Raw genomic sequence first — 14,902 nt, forward strand, 5'->3', positions numbered from 1 at the left:
TATAGTCACCGCTCTTGGCTTATTTCACTTTGTTACTTTGTTGAGCATTCAACTCAAGAGCAATTTAGAGAGCATTCTCTCTTAAGTTTTTTGAGATTATAGCTGCCACCGATTAGTCACTTCTCGGCTCGACTTTCAAAAATTTTACATGTGAAAGCAAAGATATCTAGTTGAATTCGTGCTGGAGACATCTGCGCCTTCTTCATTTCAAACAGGATCTCGCTTTTCCTGGAAACATTCTCCTCGAGCTCTCGCAGGGCATCTTCCTTTTTGACAGCTTTGAGTATATCGCTACATGACACGATTCCAGCTCGCGTAGAATCCACCGATGTGACTCTAAGTGAGCCATTTCGTTTGCTCTATGGTTTTGTTAAACTCTCTTTGGGCGCGTGCGTGTAGTCTCGTTTTCGTGTAGTTTGCCCATGCATGTTGAGGGGGACACCTATTTCTAAGAGACGGTTTCGGTTCGCCACTGTCACAGGAACATCATCGGTTTGCTGGCTTGTGACATCTACTCTTCAAATGATGTCCAACATTCCTTTTCCATTAGGTAAGTAAAGGAAATCCTGATTAGATTATATCCGTACAAATATTTGCCGCCTAACCCACATAGTCTACGATATTTAATTTAATTTTATTTTTTGTTTTTGGTAAATTAAGATGTAAATTTTAACCAAAATGCCTGTGAACCTTGTAAAAAAACTCTCGCATAGCTAAAGTGAAGCAGAAATGTACATAAAGTTATATATATATATATATATTTGGAGGAACCGCTTTAAGCGATTATAGCCGAATCCACCAGAGCGCGCCACTCATTCCTCCTTTTTGCTTTTTGGCGCCAACTGGAAACACCAAGTGAAGCCAGGTCACTTTGCACTTGGTCTTTCCACCGGAGTGGAGGTCGTCCTCTTCCGTGGCTTCCTCCAGCGGGTACTGCATCGAATACTTTCAGAGCTGGAGTGTTTTCTTCCATCCGTACAACATGACCTAGCCAGCGTAGCCGCTGTCTTTTTATTCGCTGAACTATGTCAATGTCGTCGTATAAATCGTACAGCTCATCGTTCCATCGTCTGCGGTATTCGCCGTTGCCAATGTTTAGAGGACCATAAATCTTGCGCAAAACCTTTCTCTCGAAAACCCCAAGAGTCGTCTCATCGGATGTTGTCATCGTCCACGCTTCAGCGCCATACATCAGGACGGGAATAATGAGCGACTTATAGAGTTTGATTTTGGTTCGTCGAGAGAGGACTTTACTTTTCAATTGCCTACTCAGTCCAAAGTAGCACCTGTTGGCAAGAGTGATTCTGCGTTGGATTTCAAGGCTGACATTGTTGGTGTTGTTAATGCTGGTTCCCAGATAAACGAAATTATCTACAACTTCAAAGTTATGACTGTCAACAGTGACGTGGGAGCCAAGACGCGAGTTCGCTGACTCTTTGTTTGATGACAGGAGATATTTCGTCTTGTCCTCATTCACCACCAGACCCATACGCTTCGCTTCTTTATCCAGTCTGGAAAACGCAGAACAAACGGCGCGGTTGTTGCTTCCGATGATATCAATATCATCGGCATACGCCAGGAGCTGTACACTCTTGTAGAAGATTGTACCCTCTCTATTTAGTTCTGCAGCTCGTATTATTTTTTCCAGCAATAGATTGAAGAAGTCGCACGATAGTGAGTCACCCTGTCTGAAGCCTCGTTTGGTATCGAACGGCTCGGAGAGGTCCTTCCCGATCCTGACGGAGCTTTTGGTGTTGCTCAACGTCAGCTTACATAGCCGTATTAGTTTTGCAGGGATACCAAATTCAGACATCGCGGCATAAAGGCAGCTCCTTTTCGTGCTATCGAAGGCAGCTTTAAAATCGATAAAAAGATGGTGAGTATCGATTCCTCTCTCTGGTCTTTTCCAAGATTTGGCGCATGGTAAATATCTGGTCCATTGTGGATTTTCCAGGTCTAAAGCCACACTGATAAGGTCCAATCAGTTCGTTGACGGTGGGCTTTAGTCTTTCACACAATACGCTCGACAAAACCTTATATGCGATATTGAGGAGACTTATACGACGGTAGTTGGCGCAGATTGTGGGGTCTCCCTTCTTGTGGATTGGGCAGAGCACACTAAGATTCCAATCGTCAGGCATGCTTTCTTCCGACCATATTCTACAAAGAAGCTGATGCATGCACCTTATCAGTTCTTCGCCGCCGTATTTAAATAGCTCGGCCGGTAATCCATCGGCCCCCGCCGCTTTGTTGTTCTTCAAGCGGGTAATTGCTATTCGAATTTCTTCATGGTCAGGTAATGGAACATCTATTCCATCGTCATCGATTGGGGAATCGGGTTCGCCATCTCCTGGTGTTGTACTTTCACTGCCATTGAGCAGGTCGGAGAAGTGTTCCCTCCATAATCCCAGTGTGCTCTGGACATCCGTTACCAGATTACCTTCTCGGTCCCTACATGATAATGCTCCGGTCTTGAAACCTTCTGTTAATCGCTTCATCTTTTCATAAAATTTTCGAGCATTACCCATGTCGGCCAGCTTTTCAAGCTTTTCATACTCACGCATTTCGGCCTCTTTCTTTTTACGTCTGCAAATGCGTCTCGCTTCCCTCTTCAGTTCTCGATATCTATCCCACCCCGAACGTGTTGTGGTCGATCGCAACGTTGCGAGGTAGGCAGTCTGTTTTCTCTCCACTGCGGAACGACAATTCTCATCGTACCAACTGGTTTTTTGGCGTTGCCGGAGACCAATTGTTTCGGCTGCAGCGGTATGCAATGAGTTTGAGTTATATTAATATAATTAATTATATTTGCTAAGGAGCCCTTCTAAGATGTTTTAAGAAATTCAGAGCCATGAACAGAAAATAAGTGCAAAGAGAGGCACATAAAAGCATACCGAATTAATACTTTACGGTAGCCCTGCAAGGTAGATATGTATAAAGCTGACGAAGTTAAGAGTGTATATAAATCGTAGGCGTACCGCTGCGCAGTTCGGCATATTACATTGCGTATGGACCAGGTGTGGTGTACTGAGCGTTCGGTATGAACAGTGTATACTGACATTAGCGGCATCACACAGACACGTATTACCAAGGGCTCTTAAACAGACACCGACACCGAAGGACCGTCACTGCTGGGTGCATTACTGTTGGCGCATTGTTGTAGGCATTGTAATGGTGGAGCATTGACTCTTTACTTTCTTATAATTCTTAAAGTATAATATTTGTTGTTGTGCGAAATAAAAAGTCCACTTCCAACATTGTCTGACTACCCGGTAACCTTCCTGACCAACAAGAACCTTTCGCATAGCAATTGTCTGCTTGTTGAATGCGCCCGTCTGTCTGTCTCTGTGTCGCGTCCGATAGGTTATCTCGTCTTTACCTTATCGAAATAATCCAGGCTAGCCACCAATGTCGGAAGTTTGGCTGAAGCGTTTATTGATTGAATTTCCTCGAAACTGAAACTACCATGTGTTCTGACACGTGTCCTTCTTTGTCATTTTACTAGTGCTGCTTGTGTATTTGATTCTCTATACTGGTGGCAGTCGACATTTTATTACTGAAATATGCATCGTTCGCGTTTCCAATATGCATTGTTCCAGTTTAGAGTTGGTGCTATCGCCAGCCCATGACTCCATCAATGTCTTGTTCTAGCCATGTTGGTGGTATTTCTCTTCTGGCATTAATATGAAGCAAAAATTAAAGCAATAAAAAATACTTATAAAATAATATTTATTCTTCACAAACTTAAGTATATATATATATATATATATAATATATATATTATGTATATATTACTTTTGTGTTTAATTTAATTAAAGAATAACCGATTTGTATATAATGGACTTTATATTTGCTATGATAAACATAATTATCATAGTAATTTCTTTCTTGTGGAACAAATAATTTTTCGCACAGAAGAGAACAGATCAGCTTATCTTAGAATTACATTAGGATAGTTTCAAATCTATCAAAATTCGTATTTCTTATGATTCACTCAATCTTAGCAAGGAAAAAGTGGTATACGCCATTCACAGATACAATAACTTTGACTACTAATTAACCAAAAATAATGCGGTTGGATGTCAATTAGTCAGCTGAGATAAGCGGTCTTGCGTTCTAGATACTGTTAGATGAAAATGCAGAATTTATAAACTTAAGCAAGCCTTGGCTTCATGAAGGGGTAGTTTTTCTGAAATAATGACCTTCAAATGTTCTATAAACACAAGATGTTGTTTTCATTTATATATTTATTGGTAAAACAATTCATTGGATTTAACGCCGGGAATCAACTTAAATAAAATGTTGTTTTCATTTATATATTTATTTTTAAAACAATTCGTTGGATTTAACGCCGGGAATCAACTTAAATAACTGAAATGATGGAGCAAAGATTCATCAGTTGCCACATAGCGATGAAAACATTTCCGTTTCTGGTCGATTAAGAATTCGTGCAAAAATATATACTCTGAAAAAAAAAAAATAGTAAAACCAAAGTATTCTGCATTTGCCACAAATACTTTTTGCATTAGAAACGTGCCCAAATACTTTGAGTATTTGTTTTAAAAGTGCGAGCACTGTTGAAGTAAATGCGTCAAGTATTTAAATTAACAGTGGAACACTTTTGATCGAAATACGGGGCACTGTTGTAGCAAATACTTATACATTTATGTTAACAGTAGAAGTATTTGAGATTAACAGTAATTGCTCTTGATTCAAATGTAATCGTATTTGTTTTATTGTTGTGTTTAACACCCACTCCCACCTCTCTCCGCCCACTTCCCTATGCACAGTCAAAATTTCAATATCAATTTACTTTTTTCATAAAAAATATATTTTATTTGAGAATATACAGAGTAAAGTTTACAAAAGTGACAACTACTATGCATGTATGTACACATATACATACATATATTTTTATTTTAATAAATATTACACAAAGTTTAAAGCTTTAATGTAAATTGGTATAAAATATATTTTAAATATATAAAATATTACCATCCACTTGGTTTTGATCACAAGGTAATGTGTATATTTGTCAAAAAAATCGTACAACTTTTTTGCCGTCATTTAAAGTATACAATTTTGAAGGTACTGATTTGAGATCGATTTTTTTTAAATAATATGCGTTATTGGTACCTAAAACTTCGTGAGACTGAAATTTTTCCGAAAAAGAAGTTTTGCATTCCTGACAAATCAAAAAAATTTCATTATGTAAATCAAAAAATATTTTTAAAATAAGCAGTACTGTATTCTTTGATTTAACATAGTAATTCTTTTCATACAGTACCCCTTTGTATCTCATACTTAAAACTTCATTTCCGATTGTAAATTTGGTACATAAGTTCTGATAAAATTCAAGCTTTGAAAGATCTATTGGTGAAAAATTTTTGCAATCCACAAGATCATTTTGGAAAAAACTATTTCCAAATAAATAAGAACAGAATTGGAAACAGTACTTAGTAGCTAAAGTAAGGGGAATATTTTTTCGGGATGTTATATTATTTGCGTATTTTTTGAATTCAGCGTGTTTTCCTTCGAATCTAAAACACCATAAAAATTTAAGTGGGCCCAGTTCTTTGATACAATTGACATAATGGACCATAAAGTGGTGTTTTGGTTTTAATTTTTCTTTAAAGCCTGTTGTATAAAATGTATGGTGATCGACAATTAAAGCACGTAGCTCATTCAAAATATCGTCACTGAACTCCTCATACATAACAATATCAACAATTTTAATAAACGTTATTAAAAATTTATATACTGAATCAAATTCATCTATTAAGTCCCCATTCATTAACAAAATAGTATTTAAAAAAAGTTTCATTTCATAAGCGTTCATTTTAATATTATTAGTCTTAATTTGAGCCTTCGTTAAAGGATTACTTAAACCTTTGACGTGAGATGGATCATAAGCAAATAATTGTTTTCTATAGTTAAACGCTAAAGTATCTATCATATAATTTCCCAGTTGCGTTTTTTTTTTTGTTTGCCCTGGGTACGTAATACACCGATTCTTGTTCTTTAGAAAACAGTTTGACAATCTGTTCGGCAACAGTTTTCATGGTGATCGGGGCCATTATCCACAATAATGCGAACTATTGCAGATTGGTCACTTTCTTGGAGGCAACCACAGTTTTCGTACTTCTTTATTATGTCGTTACCTGCTACTGTTTCTTTTAAAACCTCTTCGACGTTGGGTTCGTTGTTTGGGGATGTTGAAGGTGTGCTTGCAGAGCTCAGCCAGCTTCGAATGGATGAAAGGTTTGTTATAGTTCTATCACCACTACAGCACGTGAGCATATCGAACTAGAAAGACATTAATATAAATAATTTATAAGCGTGTGATAAATGTGTGCGAAACCCTCAATGTGAAAATTTAAACGTAAGTTACGCCGAATTTTTAAAATGATTTGCTTACATTATTTTCTAAACGCCATTTTTGCAAGTTGTACCGGAACTTAATTTTGTCCGCAATTAGTTCTCTGGCATTAAAAATTTCGTCAATGTCGTGGGAATGGATCATCTGCAAAATTGCTACACTCTTTAAACCACATCTATTGAACTGTATCAATGCATTTGACGACAAATCCCACGAACATAATAAATTAATTAACTGTTCATCACTATCCAAAATTACTACGGACTCATCGTCGACATTTTCCGTTGTAGAGGACTCATCTCCCAACGGAAATTGCTCGGCAAATAACGACAGCTCAGTTGATGGTATCAACTCCTCCCTCATAGTGTAAACTAAAATGCACAAAAATTGTTTTTAAACACATATTTTTGTTGAAATAAATGTGTTCATAAACCATAACATACCTGCAGAGTAGACTTTTCGCAAATGTCGTCTTTTATATAAAGAAAATCTGTGGAAGTCCCTTTTAAACAGCCTCCGTAAGCAGCGGGCGATGCGGCAGGCACACTAATGCAAATGCAAACTATGTAAGCTCCTTTTGCGCAGCTTCACTAAACGCGAAATGTCTTGAAGTAATCACTTTCACTTAAATTAATACTTTCAGCACATATACTTACCTATAAAACCCAAATTAAAGTATTTGCGCACGCAACACGTGTTTCTGTTAGAATGATCGATGGAAAAATGTAAGCGTCAACTTCTCTGTCATCGTATGGAGAAACAGTAAAATTAAAAGCGAAATGGTTGTGACAAATACTTTCACATTTAAAAAACTGTAATCAAAGAAAATTAAATACGAAACCTTTAAAACAACTATTTTTATATTAGATTTTAATAAGATGATTTTTAAAAGCACAGCCGCTTTTGATTCAAAAGTGCAGCATTAAAAAAAGGATTTGAATCAAGAGCAAAGTATTTCCGTCAAGAGTTTTGCTGTTGAAACAAATACTTTTGTTTTACTGTAAAAGTATTTGATTTAACTGCGGGGTTTTTTTCAGTGTAGAAACAACACGTTTCTTTGATATTTCTAGAGTGCAAGATGTCTCTAATAACAGTTTATGGTTATCTGAAATTATGTGTTGATCAGATCTCATATAACCTGAACGGAATTTATCACATCTATATGATTGCTACGCCACACAACCGGCAGTTTTTACTTTTAACTATTTCCTTAAAATCCTTTCATATGCTTTGCATTACTGTCGCTCGGGTTACAAGCATTAGCTGTAGCGTTTCGCGACGTCTCACGCGGTTTGACTGGGCTCTAAAAAAAAAAAGATTTTTTAAAACCCCCAACCAACCACTTGCCGAGATTGACAGGGCCTGACTTTGCTCCGCCTCGGCGTCGCTTTGGATATCTGTGACTCTAACTCCGACTCCGAAAATGGCCTAACAACGACACGAGCAAACAGGAAATTGCAAAGGAATAAATCCGGTTGCTACGCTGTGCAACAGTGCAATGTGGAAAACACGGAGGAGATAGAAAGCACAAAAAGTATTGCAGGTGCTGAAAAAAATACAATATAAGGCGGGGCTCAGTTCGTACAAATTCGCAATTAAGAATGCGTGGGACTACAAAGTGCATCGAAACTTGTGGAATATCACATAACTTCGAAATTGATTTTATATGGGTTTTGTTAAATTTTGAGATTAAGGTCTGCTTCTGTGCGCGCTTCCTGTGCTTTGCCGCTCCACCATGGTTTCTATAACACCTGCTTTGGCTGCTTCTTATTTGGTTTGTCATAAGTGTACCGATTACATTGACATCCACCATGATGCTGCTGATGAAGATGTTGGTGGTGAAGTTGTTGTTGACTAAGGAAATCAAGTGCCATAAAGGAAGAATATATTGTACGGGAGGCGAGAGAAAAAGTTGTCCAGCCCATTGAATCAGTTAATACTCAAGAGATGTTATTCTCTTTTATTCTAATTCTCATTAGCTCTTAGATAACATAAATGTAATAATAAACCTATGTATGTATGTGATTAGCGTAGAAACTGTTTAACCGGTTATAGCCGAATTGATGATAGCGCACCACTCCTCTCTTTCCCTCGCGGTTCGGCGCCAGTTGGAGATCCCAAATGTAACCACGTCGCTCTCCACCTGGTCCCTCCAACAGAGGGCTATCTACTTTTATTTGTGTAACATTTCATCTTAACATTACCTCATTTTTATGTATTATAGTTTCGACATCAATCATTACATCTTGTAAGAACCATATACACTTGGATGGCAATCCTCTGAATACTATTTATTATTTTTAAACACAAAGCCCATTCAAATCGAGAAATAATCCCACTTTGGTAAGTAAAATATGCATAAATTCTAAACAGCAAGCAAAGTGAATTAAGTGCGTATAAAGAGGACTTGTAAGACACAAGGTTCCGATTTCGAAGCGGCAAGAATAAGTGGTCGAGAGAATTTTATTTGCAGAGGATTTCACAAGTACGGAAAACTCAAGTGAAGGCATGAATGTACTTATATATTTGTATATGTATTTGTGTGTGTTTCAAGGAAAATAGGAAGAAGATTGTGAAAGCTATAAAATACTCACTTTTTATAACCTGTCTGACCGCATATGAGTACATATGTATATCGTTATTTCAGAAAACGCATACACTTTGAACCCCTAAAACACTAATGTCTATAAGCATTTACACACTTATCTTTGGTTTATGCACTGTATGTAAAATATCAACGGCAAGCGAACAGCCGAAACCGAATGAAATTTCCATTTTTAACGGAAAAATTGCCTAACAGCACTTCGGCCCTCAAAGGCACAGGAAGTTTCTTCATTTCTGATCTTTACAGAAGAGTGCTCAATCAGCGGTGTAGGCAACGGCAAGGTTTTTTCTTTTTGCCTTTTAAAGGCTATTTTACATGTAAACGGCAGCTCAACTAAAAGTACACAAAGCCGTTTTACACCAAAATCACATACAACCTCCCGTATGTGTATTTGTGGCGCTTTGTGTTAGGACAAGCGTGTATACGAATGTAATGCTATTTTACATGTAAACGGCAGCTCAACTAAAAGTACACAAAGCCGTTTTACACCAAAATCACATACAACCTCCCGTATGTGTATTTGTGGCGCTTTGTGTTAGGACAAGCGTGTATACGAATGTGTTTGCATATTAAGTTGATTGTAAATCCAGTGCAAAATCCTGTATGCTGTCGAGCCAACTGTGCCACCATCTTTCTTTTGAGCGTTACTTATCTTCATAATTTTCATGTATTTTTTTTTTTTTGGAACTGCACACAAAGGACATGTTATCCTTGTACGCGTAGCTTGCTTTTACAGTGTGAAATCATATCTACACATACTGACATACGTCTTCTGAAGAAGCTTCCATTTTAAATTAAAGCCTTGAAAAATAGCATCTAAGTGCTATTCTCTTTCATAAACAATCAAAAGAAACGCTGAAAATCGTATTACCTCCCGCATTTGCATATATCACCTGTGTAAAATTTCAAACGGTATGGTGTTAACAATTCAATTACCAATACTACCTTTATGAAGAAAATTTGCATCTTGAAAATTAATCTCAGAAAAAATTATGAGATTTATAATATTAGGTCTACAAATTTGCTTCCGCCGTTTTCCAATAGGTGTCTCTGGGGTCAAGCTCTGGTCGCTTAAATCGATTTTTTTATATCGATCTTGGACATTTGTGTCAACATTAACCCAACAAAATATTTGTAGAGATCTGTTTGCATCAAAAACTTATTCTCAACTGAAAATGTGACTTTTTGAGCAGAATTCTCGACATTTGCGGGAAATTTTGCTTTTATTTTTAGGCTCATCGACATTTGTAACCGTTTTTATACAAAAAAAAACTTAAATTTACAAAAAAAGGCGGAAGCAAAATAAATGTGCAACGCCACACCCCCATGGTAGTAAATATTTGTTTAAAGTTTTATTCCGATTTCTTCATTGCTTCTTGATTCATATATATATATGTATATATATATATATATCGTAAATTAAAAAGTCAGATGACAGATGACGGATGAAATACTGTTTCTTTCATCGCCCGTCTATAAATCTTTCTTTCGGTCTATAACTTTTTAAGGTCACTTATATCAAGTCAATCATATTCAATCTAGCTTTATTCACTATCGATTTCCCTGTTGGATTTCGGAAATTAAGAGTGTATACGATTTTTTTAGCAGTCCATATACTTAAATTTTTGAGTTTTAAATAAAAACTTTAGTAAGGGCTACGAATACTCCTAGAATTTTGCACTCTTAATATCAAATAATCAAACTCAAAATTGTTTATATTTCGGCAACTTCGTTGTGTACATTTGTTATATCTACATCCTACCCTTAGTCCTCTGTACTGAATAAAAGTATTCCCGTTGCTCGGATTTTTAAGTGAATTAGGGTCTTAATATTTTTTGTTGAATTCGAACTCGATATTTCATACAGCACAACAGCTTTGTGGTATTACATGTATTTCTGAACATTCATTCATACAAAAGATCTTCGTTCCATATTATTTTGTATGCTTCAGAAACTATATGTGTATCACCGCTGTTCCGAATTTTGTTTGAAAGCAAATGGTGTTCCGTACTATTTTTTTTGATTTTATTTTTTAATTCCAAGAAAAGTGCGGCTGAGGCTCATCGACATTTGTAACCGTTTTTATACAAAAAAAAAACTTAAATTTACAAAAAAAACGGCGGAAGCAAAATAAATGAGCAATGCCACACCCCCATGGTAATAAATATTTGTTTAAAGTTTTATTCCGATTTCTTCATTGCTTTTTAGCGGGACTGGGGCTCAATACGGAAAAGCCTGACCTTCTGTTGTTCACTATGAGGTACAAAATACCAGCATGGAGGCCGCCTTCACTAAATGGGAGCGAACTTCCGCTGAAGGACCGTATCAAATACCTGGGGGTAGTCTTGGACACCAAACTTCTGTGGAAAGAGAGTAAGGAAAGCCAGTAATGCTCTGTATGCATGCAGGAAGATGCTTGGAATACCTGGGGGCTTTCTCCCTTTCTCATGCACTGGTGCTACACAGTAATAGTGAGACCAATTCTGCTCTACGGTGTTCTGGTGTGGTGGACGGGTACAAGGAAATCTACGTATCGGAAGCCGATTGCAATGTTTTAGCTGCTTGCAGCGCTCTGTATAACGGCGGCCCTAAGAACCACCCCAACGGCTGCTCTAGAACAAATATTAAACCTGCCACCTATAGATTTCTTTGTCGAAAACTGCGCGGCGAAATCGGCGGCGCGACTACTGGCAACATGAGAATTTACATACAGATCCTTCGGACACAGCTCGATTGCTAAGGGCAGTCTGACAGGCACAGACTATCTGGTCCCATTCTACAACTGGGAAAGAGAGTTTAAGGTAAACATAGTAAAGGATGGTTGGCGCAAGGGTACCGCAATGGCTCTAAAATGGATGAGGGATGCGATAGATTTTTAAAATTGAAACTGAGGGATATATTTCCTGTTCAATAATATTAAAATATTGTTAGGTAAAGAAATTCATTAAATTATTTCTAATTTTCTGAGCTAGTCGAGCCAAGTGTTTTCATCTGCATTATTGGAAATAAATTGATTTAATGTGCTGCTATTCCAAATAAAGGCATAGTGTGAGTATCCAGGATATCTGGCATCGACCAAAGTTATATTCATTTTGTAATCGCAAACATATTTCAAAATATTCAATCGAAGTTGTAAAACGGTCAAAGTTTCACTTAGTATGTACCGTTAACGCATTTATGCTGTAATAACCCTTTCTATTAATATATAGATGTTGTAGTTCTTTTTAGGTGCTGAAATGTACACATGTGTCCCATCGACACTTCATATTACAACAGGAAATCAGGTTTTATTATAGAATTTCACTTTACTATTGTTTTGCACTTCTTCACTCATATCAAATTTTATATGTTTTGGGCATATTTTTTGTTGCATCAAGGTGGTCACTCCTGTCAGAATCATTGACATTGTGGGTTGTGATATTCCTATGTTGTAATCGTTCCCTTGGCATTTCTGGTAGCTACCTTCTACAAATAATCGTATCGCTGTGCAGAGCTTTAAAATTGGAGGATCAGCAGTTGACCGGTAGTTAGGTTTAAAATGCGGAGATAACTCTGTATGTAAATGTTGATTTTGTTATCCGGAAATAGCTTTTGAATCTATATGATTATATACAAAATATAGCAAACAAACAACAGTATTAAAATCTTTAACTTACTTCACAAGTGGAAGATCCAAAGGATTGGAACGATCTCTAATTTGCCGTCGCATTAATGCAACATTCGACCTTTCTTTCTGACTAATGAAAAATAATTCATAACTACTCAACATATTTCTTGTTTTATTTTAATTAAAATTAATTATTTTTATACTCTCGCAACATGTTGCGCAGAGTATCATAGTTTTGTTCACATAACGCTTGTTTATGTCACCAAGAAATAAAAGAGTTAGATTTGGGGTTATATATATAGTATATAAATGATCAGGATAACGAGTGGATTTGAAATCCGGATGTCTGTCTGTCCGTGCAAGCGATAACTTGAGTAAAAATTAAGATATCGTAATGAAACTTGGAACACATATTCCGTGGCTTTCGAAAATGGGCAATATCGGTTCACTGCCACGTTTCATAACTAAGCCATAAATAAAGTTCTTAAAATAAAATTTGGAACAAAGGATCGCATTAGGGAGGGCCACATTTGGATGTAATTTTTTTGAAGAAGTGGGCGTGGCTCCGCCCTCAAATAGGTTTTTTGTATTTGTCTCGCAAATTAATAAAGCTATATAAACCAAACTTTGTGCAGTCGTTTCTTTTAGCCACTTCTTAATGCACTCCAAAAATGAAAGAAATCGGATAATAACCACGCCCACCTCCCATACAAAGATTAGGTTGAAAATTTGGGTTATCTCACTAACGAAAAACGTCAGAAATACTAAATTTTACAGAAGAAATTGCAAAAGGATCACGCAGATTTTTTTACAAAATGGAAAATGGGCGTGGCATCGTCCACTTATGGGTCAAAAACCATACCTCAGGAACTACTAGACCGATTCGAATGAAATTCGGTATATAATATTTTCTTGGCACCCTGATGACATATGTGGAAAATGGATGAAATCGGTTCACAACCACGAAAACTTCCCATGTAACTCAATTTTGAACTCTATCTTATTCCTTTACTTTATAATACATAAGGAACCAATGAAGATAGCGAAATAAAACTTTACACAAATACTTTATATGATCTGTGGCATCACTTGTGGAAAAATTGTCGTAATCGGACTATAACTTTTCAAAGCCCCGAATACCGAATATGAAGAATTCAGTGACCCGTGGTAATTTTTCACCGAAAATTTCGGTATCTCAGGTATCTTAATTTAATTTAGAGGAAATATTTTTCTTCTAATAGTGTAACTTCCCCTACCTCTCATATACCTTATTATAGGATTTTCAAATTGGGTCAAATTGTGTGTTATCTTAATATAAATATATCAATAAATTTCGAGAGTATAAAATGTTCGGTTGCACCCGAACTTAGCCTTTCCTTACTTGTTTAAGCTAATATTATTAGCTTCACTTGTATGTATGTATGTATGGTTGTTTGTTTGTATGTTTGTAGCCTTTTTCTGTGGTACTGAAACCTATAATTTTTAGTGACATTGTAGGAAGGCGATCATAAGTTTAAGCAGCTCACCAAAAATATGCGCTTAAAAGAATGCAACATCTATATAAAAGTTTCAACTATTTTTGGTATTTGGCATTTGATTATCATATGTATGTATATACTAAAATACATATCCTTAAAGAAAATATAATTTATATAGATATATATATAACAACACACCAATAGAAATAATATCAAACTTTTAGTTAGTAAAATTAATGCTTATAATAGAAGTAGTAGTTTTGTAGTAAAAAAATCAGATGCTTGTCATCAAAAATCCGTAAGGATGCGGAAGACATCCCGTCAGTCCGTATTAATTTCGGCTCAGATGGTGAAAACGTAATTAAGCCAATATCGATACAATTTCTTGCAAATTACAGCTATGGAATTGCTGAGAGACGAATGTTGCCAATAATACTGAGTTGGCCGTCGACCGTTCATAAATTGCAAGGTTATACAGCTGATTATACAGTAATTTATATGGGCTCTCGACTGTTTGCTGCTGGACAAGCTCATGTAGCACTTAATCGTTGTAGTCCTTTGGACGGTATTCGAATTAGAAGAACTAGACTCTTCAAAGTTGATAGGTGAAACCCCATGTAACAGTGAAGGTTTAGAAAAAATGATTTGATTAAGAAGTAATAATTCGTAAAGTCGTCAATAGAACTTGGTAATAAAACAATTAGTCAATGAAAGGTTACGAGTAGACATTAAATACTGCTTTATTATCGATTTACTTTAACAATACAACATGTCATATTTCATTTTGTATATATTTTCACGGTAATACAATAATGTTTCGTTCATTATTATTG

General features: G+C 36.4%; 1 protein-coding gene across 3 annotated transcripts; it reads right to left on the reverse strand.

Moving 5' to 3' along the window:
• Positions 1-4,859: 4,859 nt before the first annotated feature.
• On the reverse strand, positions 4,860-7,288 carry LOC128920265 (uncharacterized). Of its 3 annotated transcripts, none has more exons than XM_054227226.1 (4): positions 7,036-7,288; positions 6,823-6,964; positions 6,419-6,750; positions 4,860-6,306 (listed from the first exon to the last, which is right to left on the reverse strand). In XM_054227226.1, exon 4 carries the CDS (start codon positions 5,954-5,956, stop codon positions 5,036-5,038), a length of 921 nt encoding a protein of 306 aa, XP_054083201.1. In that variant the 5' UTR covers positions 5,957-6,306; positions 6,419-6,750; positions 6,823-6,964; positions 7,036-7,288; the 3' UTR covers positions 4,860-5,035. The 3 variants fall into 3 exon arrangements, with proteins under 3 accessions (XP_054083201.1, XP_054083200.1, XP_054083202.1); XM_054227225.1 differs by having other exon boundaries at positions 6,823-6,969; XM_054227227.1 differs by having other exon boundaries at positions 4,867-6,306; positions 6,823-6,969.
• Positions 7,289-14,902: the final 7,614 nt, after the last annotated feature.

The sequence above is a fragment of the Zeugodacus cucurbitae genome, chromosome 3 (genome assembly GCF_028554725.1).
Source record: "Zeugodacus cucurbitae isolate PBARC_wt_2022May chromosome 3, idZeuCucr1.2, whole genome shotgun sequence".
NCBI classification, from domain to species: domain Eukaryota; kingdom Metazoa; phylum Arthropoda; class Insecta; order Diptera; family Tephritidae; genus Zeugodacus; species Zeugodacus cucurbitae.